This window comes from Pecten maximus, chromosome 5 (genome assembly GCF_902652985.1).
Source record: "Pecten maximus chromosome 5, xPecMax1.1, whole genome shotgun sequence".
NCBI lineage: Eukaryota > Metazoa > Mollusca > Bivalvia > Pectinida > Pectinidae > Pecten > Pecten maximus.
In genome coordinates, this window is record NC_047019.1 from 11430331 (window position 1) to 11453745 (window position 23415).

Sequence of the window (23415 nt, forward strand, 5' to 3'; positions counted from 1 at the left end):
CATCGCTGGTACTTCCGTTAAGGGTGACAATAAAGCGGTTATTTTCAATTTCATTTTGATTAATGAAATAGTTTTGGCGAGTATTAATGTATTTGTTAATGGTCTTAAATGAAAGGCAAAGATCATTGGTAAATATCACGTTCACATCGGAAACATGAGCTTTGATACGTATCAGAATCTTTGTAATTTCGATACATATCGGACTCTTAATTAGACAGATGTACTGAAATTGTCTTGGAATGACATGTGTTATGTTGACATTCGTGAAGTTGTTGGTTTTTATCGTAAGATTTCATTTGTTTATGTCTTTTTGTTCAAAGTTATTGAATTCCTAAATTAATTAATGCGTCTTTTTGAAACTACTTATCCAAAACCTTGTCATTTTTTTATTATATATAAAAAAACTCCTTATACACATGCATGCTTTTATGACAGTTCGACAGAAATCCAAAAACATTTTAAGGGTTTTATTTTTAAACTTCGTCTGTCAATCAAAGTCGAGGTTTTCAAAGATGTTTAATATGCATAGATTCATCTCATGCCGCGTTTTACCACTTTGCACCTTAAAGTTGTATGCATGATTGTCTGCAAGTCGCAAAATGGGCAGATCGGTCTGCATCAATATGTAGAATTTAAAATAGAAAGATTTTATCTTTCCATACAAACGATGCCTGAAAACGTTGACGTTTTTCATGAACAGTACCTGTAATAGCAGAAGTTTATTCAGTAAACCTGATGACTTGGATTAGCAGCAGAACTCTATTACGAAACGAGGCACGTTATATGAGATATAGCAACAGCCATTTCAACAGTTTTCGGAACACCTGCGCTAACTGGACATGGATAGTGTTGATTTCTCAATTTATCCACATATGTGTTTTTCCCTCACATATATTTGAATTACATTTTATTCAAGAATTTAATTCCATATTGCAGTTTTTCATGCAGTTTCATAGGACAATTTAAATCTTCTCATTCATTGAAATTTGACTGCAAAATAAAACTACGTGTATTCAAAAGACCACACTGGAGGCGGAAATGGCATAATGTATCTAATTTCGTGATTGGTTCAGTAGATATCCGGATATAACGACAAGCACAAGTATATTGAAACATTTTGATACCCCTATACACCCGTAAAAACTCCGATGAATCTTAAACAGTGATATTGGATTCGTTCAATCTTCAATGGGATATCATATCGTACGGACGATTTAAAGGATTATATGAGAGCCATTTTAACGGTAATTTACGTTCAGATCCATTCAACGATATTCATAAAGAAGAAGTGAATTTCAAATGGCTCAACAACGTTTTACGGAGAGGTCAACATACCAATTAAAAAAAAACCACCTAACATTTATACTAGATATCAGCTTTGGAAGTTTGCTACATCACGTAATGTCGCTCAATTTAAACAACATAGTTCCTTGAAGATGACAATATTCGGTTAGAGTTGTTACCGCGCTTGGTAGAGAGACGAGACTAAAAGGCCTTAAGGAATGATGTATGTATGAAATGGCCATATATTTTCTATAGTATTTTAGCTTTTAAACCCTAGGATTTTATGGCTGTATGTATTATGCCACGGTGAGTGCTATTATTTATTAATCTTACTTAAAAGTGCATCGAGCTCTAAAAAGCACCAGACACCATAAATTTGGCTAAATATAATGCCGTTTTAGTTATAAAATTATCCCAATAGGTTGATGCTGCATCTCTCTTCTCAGTATAAAAACAATTTAACAAGTTCATCAACGTTTATACCTGTATAAAAAAAACCAGTAAAATGGGGAAAAAAATTGTCATCAGCTACCCTCTCCCCCTCCCTTATCCAACATTCTCCTAGCCCTCCCCCTTGATCTATTACCGAGACTAGTTAATGCATTATCAAAGATTTTTTTAAACGACCATTAACTTGACTATTATACTGCTAAGATGGCTTTTATCCCGCTTCTTCTATTTCATAACCCTGACACATAGATATACAGAGGGGAGCTTCACACTTCCTATACTAAAAGCCATCCCCATTATTACAATACTTAACTCATAGACCACCTGTATTTTATCTACGAAAATCACATCTGTTTTCAAACCCAGGCAACACTTTTCTTTTTTCTATCTTCGATTTTAATACGATTTATTCAAATTTTAACTCAATTAGTCGGCCACAAAGTTAATTAAACGACATTGTGTTATTGCCATATGCCTACTGTATATTTCTTCTTGGCAATAATGTTTAATGTTTTATAACGAAAGGTGTTTTTTGAATCATACAGGTACATATTCGTTAGCTTAACAATGAAATAGCTTATATGTGATCATAGCTAGTTGTAAAATAAAAATGGATGGAAATGTTGGTAATTAATGACTTTTATTTAACGATTAACCCGACGTATAATGTGATATATGTATTTGTATCGCTGAATGATATAGAAAACTACAGCGAACGAATTTACTTTCCAACAGAGCATTAAACGATGAAACATTAGTGCTATTAATCTGAATCGCTGAATATACCACTATCAATCTGTGTACCACTACATACCACTTCCAAACCCGATACGTCTACAGGCAACTATCAAACTCTGTACCACTACCAATCTGTGTACCACTACCAAATCCTTTATATTACATACCACTTCCGAACCCCGTACCACTACCGAACCCTGTACCACTACATACCACTACCGAACCCCGTACCACTACATACCACTACCAAACCCTGTACCACTACCAAACTCCGTACCACTACATACCACTACCAAACTCCGTACCACTACATACCACTACCGAACCCTGTACCACTACCGAACCCTGTACCACTACATACCACTACCGAACCCTGTACCACTACATACCACTACCGAACTCCGTACCACTACATACCACTACCGAACCCCGTACCACTTCATACCACTACCGAACCCCGTACCACTACATACCACTACCAAACCATGTACCACTACATACCACTACCAAACCATGTACCACTACATACCACTTCCAAACCATGTACCACTACATACCACTACCAAACCCTGTACCACTACATACCTCTACCAAACCATGTACCACTACATACCACTAACAAACCCCGTACCACTACATACCACTACCGAACTCCGTACCACTACCAAACCGTACCACTACATACCACTACCGAACCCTGTACCACTACCAAACTCCGTACCACTACATACCACTACCGAACCCTGTACCACTACATTCCTCTACCAAACCCTGTACCACTACATACCACTAACAAACCCTGTACCACTAAATACCGCTACCGAACCTTGTACCACTACATACCACTACCATACCCTTTACCACTACACACCACTACTAAACCGTAATTCAAACTCTAAATCGAAAAACGACGCAAAAATGCGAATAGGACTTTACGACCAAACATAGCTATGTTCCACTATCGATACTCCTGGTCCGAGATTTAAACAGCCCTTTCAATATATACATGTTTTATTTATATCAGTAAAAATTGAAATGGTATGGTTACAACATATAACTTGCCGTCACTTTATCTACAAAAAAATGTCTATCTTAAACCCATAGACATTTTCTCATTTACAATATCATAATTACAGTAGCTTACCACTTAAAATAAACATGATTCATTCAAATCATTGACTAATATTAAAACCAGATCCGTAATCACCATCTAACACAAATCGGAGTTTCCTCACTCTACCAAAGACCCCCAAAATCCTCCAATCCTCGAATACGCGTCTTACTATTGCTACGTCATTCCCCTAAATCCAGTTTGGCCATAATATGGAAGTCTAAGAATTATGCAAATCACCACTTCCTATCAGATAAAACGGTAAGCCTATTTATCCAAGCTTTGTTGCTTTCGAAGGTACTTGAACCCGCACTGCAAAAGGACCATACCCTTGGTGTAATGTGGCGTCATGTGACAGAAATGTTTGAAACACGACCCCGACCACGTTAATTGGCGGTTTGCTCGTCTCACGTTCAAAGTGCCCGGTTTTGATATGATCTAGGTATTATATTCACTCTTCCTATCTTTCCATCATGTTTGTTCCAACATCGGGTATTTTTTGTTGTTGAAAAGTCGAATATGATGTGAAATCAGAAACCATATTTTATGAATGGACTTTCTTTACATGAAATTCATAATAACAGAATAGAAAAGCATGCCTCCCGCGGTCGTTAATACTGGTAGGTCCCTCTATTTCTGTCCCATACGATCTTATTAAATTTTGTTATAGGGCCAGAGTGAATTATCATGGCTATAGATAATAATGAGTTCTAGTGAGGACTGAGGTTAAAGTTTAAAATATCCATTAATTCCCCTACGTTATCAGCTAGATATTTTATTATAGAATATGATGCTTAACCCTGGACGTCCAGGGTTTAAACACACTCCAAATGGTTATAGTGATTGAGATAACATTGTGTTACAAAGCGTTTGGGTTTTATAAAGAGGCGCACATGTATATGGTACTTTCGTCAAATATGAGGAATATTTTTTCTTCTTTTATAATTGATTAATGCTCTGTATATCGATCGTAATACATACTCAAATTTCATTCTTTCACGTAAGATTTTTATGTAATGAACATTTCAATAGTTTTGTTGAGTCAATGTAAATAACCGATATATCAACATATGCCTTAATATAAACACGTGAGATATATGTACTTAAATTTGAAGGGTCAGTCACCTCCTAAATATAGTATCAGCTGTGTTCTATCGTTTATTTTAATGGTGTCCAACGTCCTTGCAATGGTCAGGGTCGTGTGCGGACGGTTGTCAAAGACATCAACAGTCAGGGTCATATGAGGACGGGTGTCAAAGTGACACCAACAGTCGGGGTCGTGTTAGGACTGGTTTCAAAGATACCAACAGTCAGGGTCATATGAAGACGGTCGTCAAAGAGACACCAACAGTCAGCGTCATACGAGAACGGGTGTCAAAGAGACACCAACAGTCAGGGTCATATGAAGACGGTCGTCAAAGAGACACCAACAGTCAGGGTCATATGAGGACGGGTTTCAAAGAAAGTAACAGCCAGGGTCATATGAGGACGGGTGTCAAAGACACTAATAGCCAGAGTCATATGAGGACGGTTGTCAAAAACACCAACAGTTAGAGTCATATGTGGACGGGGATCAAGTTGACACCAACAGTCAGGGTCAAAAAGGGACGATAGGGACGGATGTTTAAGACACCAACAGTCAGGGTCATATATGGACGGATGTCAAAGTGACACCAACAGTCACGGTCATATGAGGACGAATGTCAAAGTGACACCAACAGTCACGGTCATATGTGGATGGATGTCAAAGTGACAACAACAGTTAGGGTCAAATAGGGACGATAGGGACGGATGTTTAAGACACCAACAGTCAGGGTCATATGTGGACGGAGGTAAACGTGACACCACAGCCAGGGTCATATAAGGACGGATGTCAAGCAGACAGTTTCAGAGGAATTTCTAATACAGAAAGAAGAGAGAACAGTGCAGTAATGACGACACATTTCTAATGAATTCATCCATATTATTGAATCAATATGATATCGATAGTGACGAATACACACAGTATGTAAAACATAGGGACAGTCGTAATGTGTTACGGATCTATTTCATAACTGTTGGAATTAATATAGAAACATACATAGCCTTGTATTGTAGCATGTATCAGTCGAAATTTGAACTCTGCTGAAATTAACACTGAAATATACATATCAGTCTATTCAAACCATCATCATAGTTTGAAATGTAACATGTGTTATTCTAGTTCGAATTTGAAGTCTGCTGAAATTAACACTGAAACATACATATCATTCTATTCAAACCATCATCAGACTTTGAAATGTTTATAAATAGATATAATGTTTATCTTAGCTTGATATGTCATAGCTTAATATGTAGCAATCAGCGATATATCCCCCCAGATGTTGGCGATTGTCATCCAGATATAGATCCAGATCACAGAAATATGTTTGGTTAGGTATGAAAATCATTTAGAAAAATTATGAACTTTATTAAACCCAATGGTAATAAATTCACAATTATTTATTTTATTTCAAAATTTAAAAGTATATGTATCATACCCGGTGTATAAATAAAGAACGTTTAATATGATTCTACGTCTACCAAGTAATGACCAACTTCAACTGGTTGAAGAAGGTTATGTCATGTATGAAATTAATGTGACAAGAAATGGAGAGAACAGAATTAATATTTGATAGATAAGATTGCAGTTGTGAAAACAAAATTACATCACATTTATTTGTAAAGTAAAGATTTTTTCTTGGAATGAGCATCAACTTGTAAAAGCAGTGCCACTACTTTGAAACTGTATCCTCGTCCGACTGGATCAAAATTAAAATATCTATGACATTGAGTAAGGTACTGTTGTCTGTATGGCAAATTTTGTTATTAAAGCACTAGACAGAGTTTCATATATTTCTTTTATGAAATCAATAGCATATTAAGGTTTCTATATATCAAGCAAGAATGTTTAAAGTAGGTATGATTAAAGATATGATTAAATATTTGTTTCTCTACTATATATACATGTACAATTACAGGAATTCATACCTTTACGCTATAGATGAACGCACCATGTATTATATATTTAGTGATTACATAGATACCTGGACGCGCAGATGAGGACGGAATTATGTCTACTGTATATGTACATGTTTATGTATTTATCATTAAACGTTTTTAAATTCAAATATATTATATTAGTGATATTACATCTGTTATGAAATAATACAAATATCCCCCAAATAACAATAGTTTCTAAAATATTGTAATTAAGTATTTCATTATTTGGTCAAATTCTAACTGATGTTTTCATATATTAGACTCTATTGTCAATATAATATGATGCTGGGTTTTATCATGTCTATACTGTTATGTAACGCCAACCTATATATATATATAGGTGTCAGATTTATATAAGTGTCTTGACACTTGTTTCTGATTCCCTTTTTGTATAATTTATATGTTGTATCTATATCGTTAAATGGAAATTGTCCAAGCTAATATGATATGGAATGTCTATTTCACAACAATATTACCATAATACGGCATATACAGTTTATACCTATAATGGTGTCAGTATCGATTTGCATTTCATTCTGATGTGACAATAACCTGTCGTACTATATATTGTTTTTATTTTTGGTAAATCTATATGCAATTTAAAGCTGTGTTGACATAGATAGAGCTATACATTCATACCATATATTTTTGTGTGTTAGAAAAAAAAACAGTCTACCTACGTCACCAAGACCAGATAACACATTATATTTTCGTTGGTTTTTCCTTATCTGTTCTTCTCCTTCCTATATTTATCCCCGTCTTCGTTATAATACAATATTAGTATACATCTGTTGCGTGACATATTTTATTATACACCCTTGTGTAGGAAAGGACGTAAGTAAGTTGTGTAACTTTTGTCCAATCTATTTGCTTTTATCTGCAATAAACTTGTACAATGTACATGTTATACCATCAACTAAAATACAAAATATGTTATACATACACTAAAATATAATATACTTTTATCACCATAAACTAAAATACAATATACATTTATTGCTATAAACTAAAATAAAATCTATATTTTAAACCATAAACTAAAATAGAATTTACATTATATACCATTAACTTAAACACAATGTAAATTGCATACTCGGTAATTTCGATATTTAATGCAATACAACTAAAATACAATGAACATTTCCTGTCTTAAAACTAAGATACAATGTTCATTTTATGCCATATAACTACATGAACATTTACTGTCTTTAAATTAAAATACAATGTACATTTCATAGATTACATTGTATGAAACTTAACATGATGTTGATGTACTTGTTCGCCATTAATAACTGTCACTCAGCTCACTTCAGTTGTCCAAACTGCCTGATTTATTAGGAGAATTTTGTTCTTCTCTCAAGTAGAAAATGATATTCGTCGTGTTATTTAATTTACATACTATAATTCATAGCCGATATAACGTAAACATCTATTCACCAGAATCATGATAAAACTACATTAAATAGTATCTGAATAAGTTGATGTTAGAAATACTCCAATAAATGTTATCAGGAATGCAATCCATATTTAACGAGTACATTGTGATAGGGGATGTTATTCAAGTACCCACTCGTGTTTCAGACAGATAATTCAATGTTACAAAATAATTTCAAACATATTCTAATTCTCTGTAAATATGTAGAAGGAACATGTTTTATTTTCATTCTTACCTGTGTTGTTGAGACATGGATATCATTTTTGTAAAACATTGAGGCCGGGCCCGAGTACTGACAAATAACGAGTTTCGTGTTTTGAGATAAAGATTGGACATATTTACTTCTTTGAAGATAATACATTTCAGTATTGATTTCAATAATACATTTGTTCCATTTTGATGAAAATCATTCTATAAACATTTTTTAATCAATATTAAGTGTGTTTAAATCACTATGAATAACGACATATGGATTAAAACAACAATATTACAGGGAACCTGGCGTCTCCATTAAATCTTCTTATTGGTTTAAGCAACCGCTATTTTCTCAATCATAAATTTCTCATGGACTTAAAACAATACCCACGTGTGACAAAATCAAAGCTATTTCGTCAAGACATAGCGCGTGTGTTTTAAACGTTGTATCTTTTTAAATGGACTCCTTTAGAACTTCTTAATGCACAACAGCACTTGATCACCAGACATGATCTTACACGCGTTAGGAATGGGGAAATACAAATAAAATCGATTTAATTCAATATTTGTTTGTCTCTTGTACTAGTCTCAGATTTCTTACTTCCGTTAATTTCTGTCATGATTTTTTTCTATCCATGATTGTCATTAAGATGTGTTTGAGACTAGAGTGATTCTCTTACAAACGGCTATAAGCGACACAAAATGTACATTTTCATTCTAGAAGTGGCCAGGCAGAATCCATTGTCATGGCTGCCACTTCAAAAACAGCCATTTTCCACCTCTTGCTGGTCCCAACAATCGCATTACCATAAGAATGGTATTTCCATCACAAAAACGTGTTCCGAAGTAAACGTGTTTTCAGCATGTTTTTTTCTTATCCAGTAATCATTACCGAACTATTTAAACAGGTTTTCTTAGGAAGACAAGGCAGCCGTAGAAATTCTTCTTGTTTGGCCGAAAAGAGTTTCTTTGTCAAGGAAAAACATAAATAAAGTATATTGAGATTTATTTCTTTGAGAAGAGAATTACAAGCATTTTGCCGTTCTATTACTTGTTGTGGGAAGCCATCAAGACCAGTGATCTTATATAGTAATATATGCAGATTCCTGTCCTATTTGTCAATCTCCTTTCTTTGATTTCTCTACTGAAGGGTTGCTGGAGTGAACCGTTTAGCGTATAACTCGAGACTATGTCAGTATTTGCATTCTGTAAAGATATTGATTCTCCACACAATATGTTCCCTGACCCCCCGAGGGGCAGACGGTTACTGCGATGTCCGGCCAATTTCCAGTCACTCACTAGGGACATTTCTTCATCAACGGAATGACTCTGTCTTCTAGACCAACCAATCGAATCGTGTTCTCTTAATTTCAAAACAATGATAGGGAGATTAGATTGTAGTACCAGGCCTCAATGTGAATCGACCCGCTTGCTCTTCGTGACCAGAGTCTAAAACGTGTTGCCTCCTTTGAGAACGACTACTTTCAAAAGTGACAACATAGAAATAAAGTCATGTTAAAATTATCAATTGTTTTATGGGCCTTAGTGTTAATTGAAATTCTTAATTAGTAATGATCTCGTAAGTTTAAACCCCAGTCGGCCATTCATTGGGGAGATGAACGCTGATAAATTTCTAGGCAGGCCGTTAGATATTCACAAGAAACACACGGGTCTAAATGGCCCTTACGATAGCTGTTAGAATATTCCTGCTCCAGTAAGGACCGACAGCGGTGGTAGGGGCCGTTCAAACAGGTCTGGCTCTTTAGGGGCCAACTACTGTCATTAAATGGTCTAGAGGGGTCGTTTGCCTTCCGTGATAACATAGGGTTCAGCTAATTTGTTCCAAAGTTGTGCGCTTCGTACGGATGTGAACTCAATCTGTTAAATAATTCTTCCTAGTTCCGGATCTGTGACGCCGATTTCCATCACAATTTGCAATTTTCAGACAGGAAAAGAAAATAACATGCTAAGCATTAGTCGAAGATTTCTTTTCAAATTCAAAGTATTGAGTTATTGGTACTTTCGCCATTTTATGAGTTTTTCGTTTAAATCGTTAATTTTAATCACCATAATAATACGTTCTGTAGATGTAGATAAAGGCTTTGGCTATATAATTATATGTGTACTGAGTGACTTTTGGTTTGGTTTGTTTTCTTTAATGTCCTATTAACAGCCAGGGTCATTATTTCAGTGACATTTTGTATTTGAAAAAAATATATGCAAATGTCGTAAAATATGTAATTTGATAAAAATTGATTTTGTTTTGAAATCGTTTTTGGTTTGAATACAACATTAGAGATTTTATTTTCATTTTCATAAGTGTGATGATAATTTTTCAATATTTGTTTTATTTGTTGGATTGGAGAAGGAAGGAATATTTCTGGTTAGAAATCTGGTGAAAACCAGGATGTTTAACCCTTGAAATATACAATACTTTTATCTATATCTTGGATAAATGTAACGAAATTTTTGCTCATTAATTACATAAATGTATCAATTGATTTCTTGAAAGTGTTTCTCCTTGATCATGTTGCCGTCCCTTTCATTTGTTGTCTGTTTTGTTCCCGATGTTTGGTTTACATGATGATGCGAGTCCTTTTTACTGTACACATAATTTGACATTCAAACATTTTCCTGTTTACATATTTCTATCTTCATTCAGTGTATCTGTTAGAATGCATTTCAACACATAAATATTTCACAAATGTTCCTAAAACACATTTTATTCACTACTTTTCTACCTCTGTACAGTAAAAAAAAATCGTCACTAAGTTGATTTTTAAGTACTCCAAAATTTCTCTTTATATAATCTTATTTTATGCCGATCTTCTATTAATAGCAGATTTAGTTGGCACTGAAAAGTTTTACACTCTAATTTTAGCTATCGGCGTTCTATATTTAATGTATATCAAGCACATGCTTTAGTAATTTAGTAAATGACCATATTAATGTAAGAATAAATCCATGTTTTAACTTTATCAAAATTCACTTACGGTGTGTTTTGCAATTCAAAATAACCACAAAGGACTATATTTATCTTGATAACATATTTGAAGAAATGGATTATAGTATTTCGTCAAATTTGAATCTGGTGTACTAGAATTAGTCTATTAATATTACCCAGTATTTCATTTTACTCAATGTGTGTTTTTGCCAAATAATGTAGACGGAAGTGTTGAACTTCACATATGATATACCGTAACATGGCAAAGAGGCCGTGTTTGGGGAAACATTCGTCCTCTCTCAGGTGTTGTCGCGTTTCTATTTACATAAATATACATGTGTTTAACTTAAATGTCTTTTGTGACGGGAAGCTGGATTTATTTGTGAGCTCTAATTCTGAATTTGACGGCATAATTATATAAGAAATTTTAGCTTACACCCTCTCAAATTTGCCCTCTGTGTTGAACTTCGTAACCTCCCTGGCATTCCACAGAGCTGACTGAGTCTTGGAAATTACCATAACTAAGTTACAAATGCAATAGAAAGTTAGATCAGTTTAAAATATGACAAGGTCATATGCTTGTTAAACATATATGAACTGAAAATAGGAATATGATGGATAGCTCTCAACTATTTTTCTTTTGTCTTTATATCAAATATACCGTATGTTCAATAATATATTTTTATAAGTGTCTGCATCGTTGCTGGTGTATGTAATTAAAGCTAAACGTAGAAACTTATTTCTTAAATTTAATCTATCAGTCCAATAGAAAATATTTTTAATTTATTTAGATCAGCGGGAGAACACTGTTTTAAAGACAATTATATTAATTTTCTATGACATCAGTAATACTTTGCCTGTGCTGTCCATGTTATTGTTGATGTAAGTAATACGTATATATATATATATAATTAAAAATATATAATGTCCTTGTGATGGGTATACATAGTAATAATAATAAAAAACACAAACCAGAAATTCACACTAGCGCTTTCAACATGCTTTGAGAGCACCTGAAGAGCTTGCTCTCAAAGCATGTTGAAAGCGCTAGTGTGAATTTCTGGTTTGTGTTTTTTATTATTATTACTATATATATATATATATATTTCTCTCGGTACAACTACGACAGGAAATTCAAATCTGCCATCGAGAATTGTGTATACTTAAATATGGGAATATAGGTATTTAAGTAATTTGTACATTTGGTGGTCGGGTGGCACAGTGGTAACACATTTGCCTTTCACCCAAGGGGCCGTGGTTCAATACCCCGACCACGTGGGTTTTCCCCTGGTTCTCCGGTTTCTTTCCATAGTAAGACCCCTCACGCACTTCTATCCGGGCCAACAAATGTGATTAATATAAGTTTATATAAGTTGTTTCGCAATTATTGTAAAATAAATCAAGTTTGTGTAAAGTATATTAAAAATTCTGCCGTGATCACTAACTCTGCGTCGTAATTTAATCCAGTGTTTGGTTTTTAAATACCTGTTTATTGCAGGTAACACATGTAGATTTATTGAAGTATGAACTTCTTATTTTGTTTAGTTCATGAGAGCATAGATTCAATCGAGCACGAGGTAAATTGCTTGAATGCTAAGCGTTTACGAGCAATTTACCAACTACTCAATCCGATTTATGATCTCTTAAACTAAACAAAATAAAAGTTCAATACTTATATTTACAATATTCTCTTTTGATAAAATCTGCAATCATTAAGACGAATACAAACAATAACCCTACGTTCAAACAATTTTGACGTCAAGTTTGACAGGCCACTAAATCCCGCCATTTTCTGCTTGAAAGCAGAAGAAAGAAGTTCCTGTATGTCAATTATCTTATTCATTTTAAACCCCAGTATTTCATTCATTACATTTATTATTTTCACAGTTGTTTTTAGTATCTTATGGAATAAACAAGTCGATTTTGAGACTGAAATAAGAGATGGCATTTGTTTGTAAACAATGACACGTGGTTTGATGAAAGAAGTCCGCCAATATTTACATATATTCATACGCGGCGTACTAGACCACTTTCTACACTCAAGTCATTGCGAAATAAACACACTTGAAAAAAGATAGTTGCAGTTTAAGATTTATGAAAATATACTTCACTTTACCTAACAATGTAATAGAGTTTAATTTATTCCTCATTGGGATTTTTCTTTATATTGTAGATCAGGCGAGCAGTCCTACCGATACCAACACACCAGGAGAAATCGGATTCCACATACGAAACAAAAGGAACAAAGGAATGGACAAAACATGAGACAAAACAATTTCTTGTAAGTTTCGAAAATAATATAGTATGTCTACTTCAGCATACCAAGAACACATATAGACAAGTTTTCTAACATCATTCTGACATCAAAAGCCCCCTTTTTCATTATTATTATTCACACACGAAAAGCATAGGTATCTAGATATCAATACGTTTCAATAACCTATCAAAGTCCATATTAATAACAATGAAATGGTATGGAAACTTAGAAACAATTCGTTTGTTCAATTTGGGCAGAAATATCATAAATCATCATTATTACTGCATAAAAATGATGACATCATTCATATCTGACGTCGATGTCATCGAAAGTAGGCCCCTTTTGCAAAAGGCAAATTTAGATTAAGATTTTCAATGTGTGAAATTTAGTATAGTGATATAGATTTAGTAGTTCTGTGAATGTTATGGCGATACTAATGAATGAAGAAAAAAGAAATATCGTGATTTGACATTGTTCTCATTAAGTGTATATCTAAAGATTCAACCAGTCAATGTACCTACTACCAATTAATAAAGCACAGTTTATATGTCAGTTTTTGATTATTAAAATCACGATGTCGTGTAAAGAGTAACATCAAAATTTATATGATATAGATCACCAATAGAATTCGATGTTAACTTCGACTGTATGCTATTTTTAGATATCAAATTGCCCCTGGCAGCAATTGAGTCTGTGGATTATTCCATTTTGATGCATGTGCACTGTGCTGTAATTATAATGATATGACCAAACTTGGCAAAGAAATTGATTTAATTTGCAGATCAAACAAACACACACCAATGCCAAACGCACATACGACCTTGCTTCAGGTGACAAGGAAAAGTCTAAACCAATTCCGTACATGTCCGGACTTAAAATCAATTGTTACACCTAACATGCTATATTGGGATTTATTAATTTGTTTGTTTATCCGCCTGTCTGTCTATCCTCTAATCCGTATAAATAAAAATACAAATTAATGGCATAACGACTAATTAATCGTAATTGATTGATATGTATGGTTACCAGATGTGAAAATCTGGTTAGATTAATTAGACAAATATACACGTGACTTTGTTTTTAATATTCATGCAGACTTCAAATTTGACAAACAAATATTGGCATTTAACGTACACTACTATTTTAATTCTTGAAATTTTCATGACACTTGTTGACAAATATTTCATACATATGTTACACAACATATGTCTCTTTTCAGATCATTTGCCAAAATGAAAACATACCATGAGTTAATTTAAATTGCATCGCGTGAATTATTACAGAAGAGGAGGAAATTTCCTAATATAGTGATACACACGTCTAAATTGTCTCCCGTGTCATGTATCAAAACTCCCATTAATTAAAATCCTGCATAATTAGCCGATGTGCGGCTATGCACATTCGTAAATATACTCTTCAACCAAACCAATAAATGTCGAGGACTTCAAAGACAAAAGTTGGGATGGGGGCACCCTGTCGCACTCCTCTACTGTCAGTCAACCCCTCCAGGAAGTCCTTTGGATGCCAACATCATTTCCTGAAAGAGACATAAAAAGAAATATTACATATTATTTATAGGTATCATTGTCATTAACTGAAAATCATACAGGTTTAACATGCGTCTCACAAGTTACGTTTCCAAAATATCGTTCGATTATCAGAGCTTACTGATTTACGTGTTAGAACATCCCAAAATATAACTTTGTCATTTTTTTTTTTTTTTTTTTTTGTGGGAATCATGTTCACATCACATAATCCACTCTCCTGTTATCTATTATATATATCAGAAAATCATGAATTAAGAATGAACATGACGTTACAAACGTGCAGTTTATCTTATGACGTCACGAACACGTATTACAGTGTGTATATATATATAGAGCCAAGATAAGTTCAAAAATGATAAGGAAAAGGCGATAAATATAATCTTAATTTTATTTCCATTTCCTATTTGAACCTCCCATTTTCACTTTTTGACTCTTGTCGTTTCAAACAACTCCACAACCGTTTTAAGGAATCTTGTTAGAAATGGGAAATCATGTTACATCCCATATATGATATGTAAATATGTAAAAATGTTTATCTAATTCAATAGTTTTTTTTAATATCCCCGACACAAAATGAGAATTCTTGATGATATGAATGTCTCAATCAGAAGAAATGGTATTCATTCTGAATTGTGATTATGAATAGATCTTTCACAAAAAATAAAAAAAACGTGGCTTTTGTGATTGTGTCTGTCTAGACCCCTGTTACGTCCGTTTTGGTCTCGCTATCGCCGTCTGGACATATGTCTTTAGTTGAACATACAAAAGCATGAATAACGGTTATCTGGGTGTTCAATAGCTCGCCAACCAACACATAGACATGTTGGCTTCAACTTCGCTGGACTAGATTAATGACGCTTATTGAGTTTCATTAAAAGAGATATGAAAACGTTTAGCTATAGTGATGCATGTCCCAGACCTATTTAATAGAGAACTGTGGCTATCAGATATTTCCCTTGTCAAGTTTGGCACTTACATAACGACACTTAGATAGCTCTCGGATAACATTTGTGAAAACAGCAAATTATAAAAGTGAAAAAAGGACCGAATCCTGTACTGTCAGAATAAGATGTGAATTTTCAGGCACATTTTATCAATAAAACCCCATCATAACTTGATGTCAATTTTTCTCGATGTATTTGCAAGTGTAAGAATTACCCTCAATCATTCCAAGCAATTTCCTAAATGTACGGAACAGTTAAAGATTACAGGGAACAGGGCATGGACCATTCCATTGAGTTATCTTGGAACAAAACCCTATTTAATTCGGCTATAAATAACCTCCAAATACTATTTCCATGCCCCGTACATTTTCAGAATGGCATATTTGTGTTGTGACTTGGGCTTGCCGGTGACACCCATGCGAAGGGACCTCCGTATCTGGGTTCTGTCATGGTATTCCTCTACATTATAACTGGCTATAATTCATTTTGAAAGCTAATAAACCAGATTTTATTGTATTCGACACACGTGCAGCCATTGATTAGGACCGGAATTAAATTAAATGGGAGCTGAGCGTTTGTCTAGCGGTCTATCGGCTCCTTTGCTTGTCACAAACAAATCCTGTATCCCCAGAGCCCTCTGGTGGCCGTCCACGGAATTACCAGTCAGCCTCGTGCGCATGATTCCAAGAGCTACGCCCAGGGGTGACATGGTGATCGGGGTCTTTATAACGCTTAATCCATCTTGGATTGCTGTAACAGCTTTAGCTGAACATCCGTAATCTCAATTTAGCGTGTAACTGACTAAGATTACAAAAGATCTCTTGACAACCAAGTCCAATATTCTCGATTCTTATGCAACAAAGTAAAGGATTTGTTCCACATATTTGTTTGTATGTATGTGAATATGCTTCGATTTTCAATAGCAAAATAGTTTTATTGTAAATAATTCAAAGTGATATCAAAATAATTTATCGTTGAAGAGGTGTACATACCCAATACTGTCACCATGGACTATTAGATAGAACAGAAAAGAACAAAAACAAGACAAATATTACTTTTCAACGAAAAGTGGATTTAATTTGAAGTTTCAATTTATTTTTTGCAACAATTAATTGATGGCATTTAGCATCAACACTAAGTGGATAAAATTTAACATCAACGAGCATTCGAGATGGATAAGATTTAACATTAACAAATGTAATGGGCTTCAAGTAATCATAAACAGCAATTATTGGATAATAAGTTCAACATCAAAAGCATTGATAAGTTACAGTTAAAAATCAACAACGTCTGAACATTAACAAAACTGAATTGAAACAACTTAACACCAAAACTAAGCGGATACCGTCTAACATAATCAATATCGGGGGGGGATATAGCAATAAAAGATGTTCCAACTGGATACAATTAAACATCAGCAGTAAAAGATGTTCCAATTGGATACAATTTAAGATCAACAGTAAAAGATGTTCCAACTTTATACAATTAAACATCAGCAATAAAAGATGTTCCAACTGGATACAATTAAACATCAACAGTATAAGATGTTCCAATTGGATACAATTTAACATCAACAATGAAAGAAGTTCCAACTCGATACAATTTAACATCAATAAAAAAGATTAACCAATTAGATTCAATTTAATATCAACACTAAGTGGAATAATTAAATCAACTGTAATTGGGTAAAAATTAACATCAAATCTTCACGGATAATATAAATCAGAACCTGATGTGTTGTGTCGTTGTTGTGTCGTTGTTGTGTCATTGTTGACTTTCGTCATGTTATTGTGTATTTGTTGTGTTGTGTCATCGTTGACTTTCGTTTTGGTATTGTGCATATATTATGTAAAGTGTGATGACTTACATTGTGTTGGTGTATGTTTGTTCTGTTGTGTCACTGTTGTGATTTTTGTTTTGATGTTGTATATGTGTTGTGTACGTGTTGTAATTTTCGTTATGTTATTGTGTATTTGTTGTGTTGTGTCATTGTTGTGATTTTTGTTTTGTTTTTTGTATACATATGTGTGTTGTGGCATTGTAGTGATTTTTGTTTTGATGTTGTATATATGTTGTGTTGTGTCATTGTTGTGATTTTTGTTTTGTTATTGTATACATATGTGTGTTGTGGCATTGTAATGATTTTTGTTTTGATGTTGTATATATGTTGTGTTGTGTCATTGTTGTGATTTTTGTTTTGTTATTGTATACATATGTGTGTTGTGACATTGTAGTGACTTTCCTTATGTTATTTTGTATTTGTTGTGATGTGTTAGTGTTGTAACTTTCGTTTTCTTGTTGTATGTTTGTTGTGTTGTGTACGTGTTGTGATATTTGCTTTGTTATTGTATATATGTTGTTTTGTACGTGTTGTTATTGTATATTTGTTGTGTTGTGTAAGTGTTATATCTCTGTTGTTGCTACTTTTCTATTCTGGTGCTTTGATTTTTAGTGATATTTTGTATGTGTTGTGTTGTGTAGGTGTTGTAACTTTCGCTATGACATTTTGTATTGGTTGTGTGGTGTGAGCTAGTATTGTTTTGTGTAAATATCATTCACGCATTTCTTGTACATATCATCTTGCAATTACAAGGTATATGGTTTTATCTGTAAACCTAGAGGATTATCGAAGGATGGAAACTTGTAATTACTGCGTTCGGGGTAATGATCGAAACTTCTTGTCAAAAATTTCGATTCTCGTCTTAGACACTCGCCCTAGTCCTCTGGGACCGAACATCAGGATCCTAGCTCGGCGCTGGTCTTTATTTTGTGTAATTACAGAACATTTTTAATATAGGAAGTCGAATCTTACTAATTAAGATACATATGACCCTGGTATGTAGTGGCTGAACTTACACGACCTTGCCATTTGTCTGTATTGATGTCCGAGTACTTCTGTGTAGTTCTCCGTGCTCAGGAAGTGGCCTCTTCACCGTGACAGACAGGCAAATTAATCCGAGCACAATCAGCCCTCTCCTCTGTGGGGAGGGAAGAAAGGCTCTCCATGGCTCGCGCCTGTTCCCGCTCTGCTATGACGGTGTGTGTTATTTAATAAAGTTTCATCTATCTCATAAACCAGGGGAATAGCTGGGAAATTTAATTATGATTGTCAGTTTAAGCACTGGGTTAGTACGAGCCTGTTTGTGCTTTTCATTGTCCGTCCCATAATTGCAATATCCACCGTTTATTGTCCAATTCATCACTGTAGCTCGATAGAGAGAGAGAAGAGTTTCAGCTCTTAATGTTTTTGGTTCCTTACGCTTTTGTTGACGCCAACAGTTAGAAGGAAAACCGCACAGTCTAAATTTTCTTAATCGCTGCTCTAATGGCCAAAAATGGCAACATTTATAGTCTTTAGCTTTAATAAATCTCCTTTTCTTCTCATAATACGGAAGTTTCTCTGATCAAATTGATCCTCTGCCCCCTAGAATAAGAAAAGCTGTTAAAATAGATGTTGCCGGGAACATTTAGGTGATGAAAAATGAGATTTTGGAACTGATATAACGAGGAGAACGTTTGGAAATGTAGATGATTTTATAAACGTTACCAGCGATGTTTTCCACGCTGCTATATTGTGTTGGACGTTGGGAGTCAAAATGGCTATTCAGGTAGAAACAGACAGGTATTCTTTTTGTTATTCAAAATATCAATCTATTGTTCTGAATCTAAATCAAAATTTATGGTTTTATATAATGTTTACAGTGGGAATTTAAATATATGATATGCAAAATATTGTTTTGAATATTTTCTCATAAAATGAAATTATCTACAGAGATGTTCACAATATACCATAAGTATATATATTGATGCACGGGTGGAAAAATTGTCCCTATATGGTGTATTTTATCGTCAATGCTTAAAATTGCTATTATATTATCCAACCTGTTATTTAAAATTTAAAAAGCAAATACCTTTTTATAGATTTTATAACGAGTAAGTTTACAATGTTAACACATTGATAATATATGTTTATATCTTAAGTCTCTATATGCTGTAAAAGAATCAAAGAAAACAACGACAATTAAATCATAGTGAAAAATTCGAGTATTAAAATATCCCGTCTATTCTGACCAATATGCAGATTCGCACGTGGTGCCGGTTTAGACAGGATTCCATGTATCGTTACTATAGTATGGGGTATTTTGGTGTCGCATTGTTTACATAACACTATATTTTTCTATCCCCGACAATTCAGTGATTTAGACGAATAGATTTGATATTACAGATTGAATGAATGAATGAATGAATGAATGAATGAATGAATGAATGAATGGTGAATGAATGAATGAATGAATGAATGAATGAATGAATGAATGAATGAATGAATGCTAACAAGGTGCAAGATGAGAAAGGAGGCCTCCTGCGAGAATTGACATTTTGAGGGATGAAACCAGAAATGCCAATCCTAGCATATATCAAAAGATTCTTAAAACTAAATTTAGTTTTGTTGAAAAATGTCTACATGTTGCGTATAAAACTCCACCATTGCATGTTCGTGTCTAGAAATCCTAAATAGTCCATATTTATTGACAAAAACGTCCGTTATTCCTGAAGTAAGTTGCAAAGACAGCAAAACAGAATACAAAGAGAAGTATACTGATAAATCTGTTGTGAATTTGATTTGTGACAATTTTTTCTTTCTCCGATATATCAGAGGAAGGGGAACTGTTTGTGTGACAGAGGCTGTACTCAGCGTACGTCGGTCGTCGCAGCCTCAAACATCTATCAAAACGGCGCCCGCTGATAAATTTGTTATATATTGAGTAAATCCTACGCGTTATCAATGCGTGTTTACTCCAAATGGCGGGATCATGTATCAGGTGCCGTTTTCGATTTTAGAAATTACATTTATTGAATAATATGTCGTAATATCTGTCTCAATAGCCAAAGGATATCAAAAAACGAAATGGTGTTTTCAGTGATAATTTGTTATTACAATAAATTGATGTGCTGTTTGTTAGCGTTCTATCTGTTCGATTTCTCATGTTTAGATTTTCCTAACAAGATCGTAACATGCACAATCAAATTTAGACATATTTGTTAATGTAACAGACTGTCTGATCAGAAGGAAATATTGAAGATTACAGCAAACCTATTTATCAGACATAAATCTGATCGATAAAAAATATAACACAATTAACGTGAGGTCTAACATAACAGCCGGGAGACAAAATGTCGTCTATTAGAAAACTGCTTGTATCAATATCGAAATATTCTGAAATTATCAATTTTAAAGATACCTACCGCGCAGTTTGCGTTAGGTAGTTGGCTAAAATTGTTCAACCCTTTGTAACCACAAGAAATATCTTTTAAGTATTTCTATCACATCGGCTTGAAAACACGACAATTATGCGACAACGCGACGAAAATGAAGCAACTGCGTCAACACTATAGTGCAAGATAGCTGAAATAAGTCTCAATTATACGAAGACTCCGGAAAAATAACATATATAATTTTTAAAAAAAATGAGAATATTACTTGTATTTTGGTTAAAGCCATCAAACGAAGGGAATGGTGGTTTGCTGAATTAAACTTACATATATGGATATCACGCTGTGCTTAAAATCAATTCTGTAAAACACTCAAGAAAAAGGTTGATGCCTAATAACATTCCATTATTTGTCATGTTTTATACCATAACATCAACTTCAATTTCTCCCCTCATTTTTTATGCATTTCCAAAAAGACTGTTGTTGTTTCTGATTCGTTATATCACCCCCCCCCCCCCCCCCCCCCCCCTATACAAAGAAAAACAAACAAACAAACAAAAAACAACAAACGTGTCAACAAACAAAACAAAAAACATCACATTTCTTCATCCAAGTATTGAAATGCGTCATTAATCATCAGTTAGTTAAATAGCCTATATGGAATTTAATAAACATGAAAACCCTTGTTAAAAAACCCTTTTTGAGGGCTTTTTGTACTGTGGTTGGTGTGTGTGATATATTTTCACTACTGTATCATTGTTCGATAGGTATTTAATAAAAAAAATGTCTAATGATAAAGACGAAGCGCTATGAACTCCTGTACAACTTAATATATACCATAGATGCCTGGAAAAAAGTAGAATATATCACTCCCAAATTGTCATCTCATCCGGTGATAAAGGTAGTTTGTCTCGGAATCTTCTTCAAGTCTTTTTACGCCGATAATCAATTGGTTTCTCTTCCCGTTTTCATCTTCATTACTATACCGATTTAATTTCAGATTTGTTCCATGAACCCTCTAGTTTCCTGAGAGATGATTTATAGTTTCTGAAACAGCTTTAGAATATTAATAATAGTAGTCATTTAAGTTCTCCTGCTGGCTGTAATTTCTTCCACTTATTATCTAGTTAGCACGGCTCGGCGATCTTTAATCTTTGCCATTTATTCAGTCTTAAGGATGCTTGTCCATTGGGTGCCGCTTCCTTGTCATGACACAGTTTCCATGCAATATGTTATTACACTGCTCCATAGATTGAAGCCGTTTTGGTTCTTGATAATATTTTTTTTTTGAAACTTAGAGCGATATATTTCTACACATCTGAAATAGTTAACGATGTCATTTTGTGGATCAGTTCCAACAGTGTTTTTATGAATAATAACAAATTGATAAAACACCCCCATATTCTGTTGCTGAGATATACATGTAGTAAGTACAGCTAGCCAATGCTCTGTATATTTCTGGTACAAGAATGAATGAAAATTTCTGAGACGCGGTTAGTGCTAATTGAAAACCACTAGTTCTAAACTGGAATATGATACTGCTGCAACTGTTTTTTGAGCGACTACAATGTTAGTCAAGCTTCTCCAAAGGATTGTAAAAAGGTACATTATGTAGCAGCACTGTCCAATATAAACTAGATAGTTAGATTCTTCAGCACCAAAACTGAATCATAAAGATCAGGACTCCTCAGTGATGGTAAGGGCCTAAACTCTTGATACTTAGGAGACAGATATTAAAGAATGTCAAAATATAGGAATTATAAACCGATATCTTGTATACATACTAAAATATAAGACTAGATATCATTTAATACTAAACATACTATATTGATTCTGCCATACTCATCATGCGTATGCTGTAGTCCGACATTCGTGAGGAAACAAGAAAATTACATGATGAAGTTGGGTTGGCGATCATTGTTCAAACTTAGATTAACACTTGATTAACACTGGGGTATATTTATGTTAACATTTCCTCTCTGTTTTAAATCAATGTTCTCGATTCATCATTTTGTAGTCTTTGTTCTAAGGAACATACCCAGAGCAGAGGGCGGTATTTAATATTCGGTTCTATATTTAAACAAAGGAAATTATGACCATTGGCCTAATCAACGTACATCTACATGCACGTAAGTTAAAGAGACAATGCGCCGTCATTTTGACGCTTTTCCTCACGCTTAGACACTATAAGAAACGTCGTAAGAAGCAAACACTTAAGTAACGTTGGGCTGATCGGGGACTTTCGTTTGTACTGAAAAATAAGAAATGATATCATCAT

The 23415-nt window shown here is 34.0% G+C and overlaps 1 protein-coding gene across 6 annotated transcripts in view; it reads left to right on the forward strand.

The window, feature by feature from the left end:
• Nucleotides 1-23415, forward strand: part of LOC117327146 — a 162104-nt gene that overhangs the window by 126032 nt on the left and 12657 nt on the right. For all 6 annotated transcript variants that reach the window (XR_004532584.1, XR_004532583.1, XR_004532585.1 and 3 more), the window contains one exon: nt 13352-13459. Coding sequence is in view for 3 of the 6 variants with exons in the window: in XM_033883997.1 (XP_033739888.1) it covers nt 13352-13459 (108 nt within the window). In the remaining 3 variants the exon portion in view is untranslated. The remainder of the gene's footprint in view (nt 1-13351; nt 13460-23415) is intronic.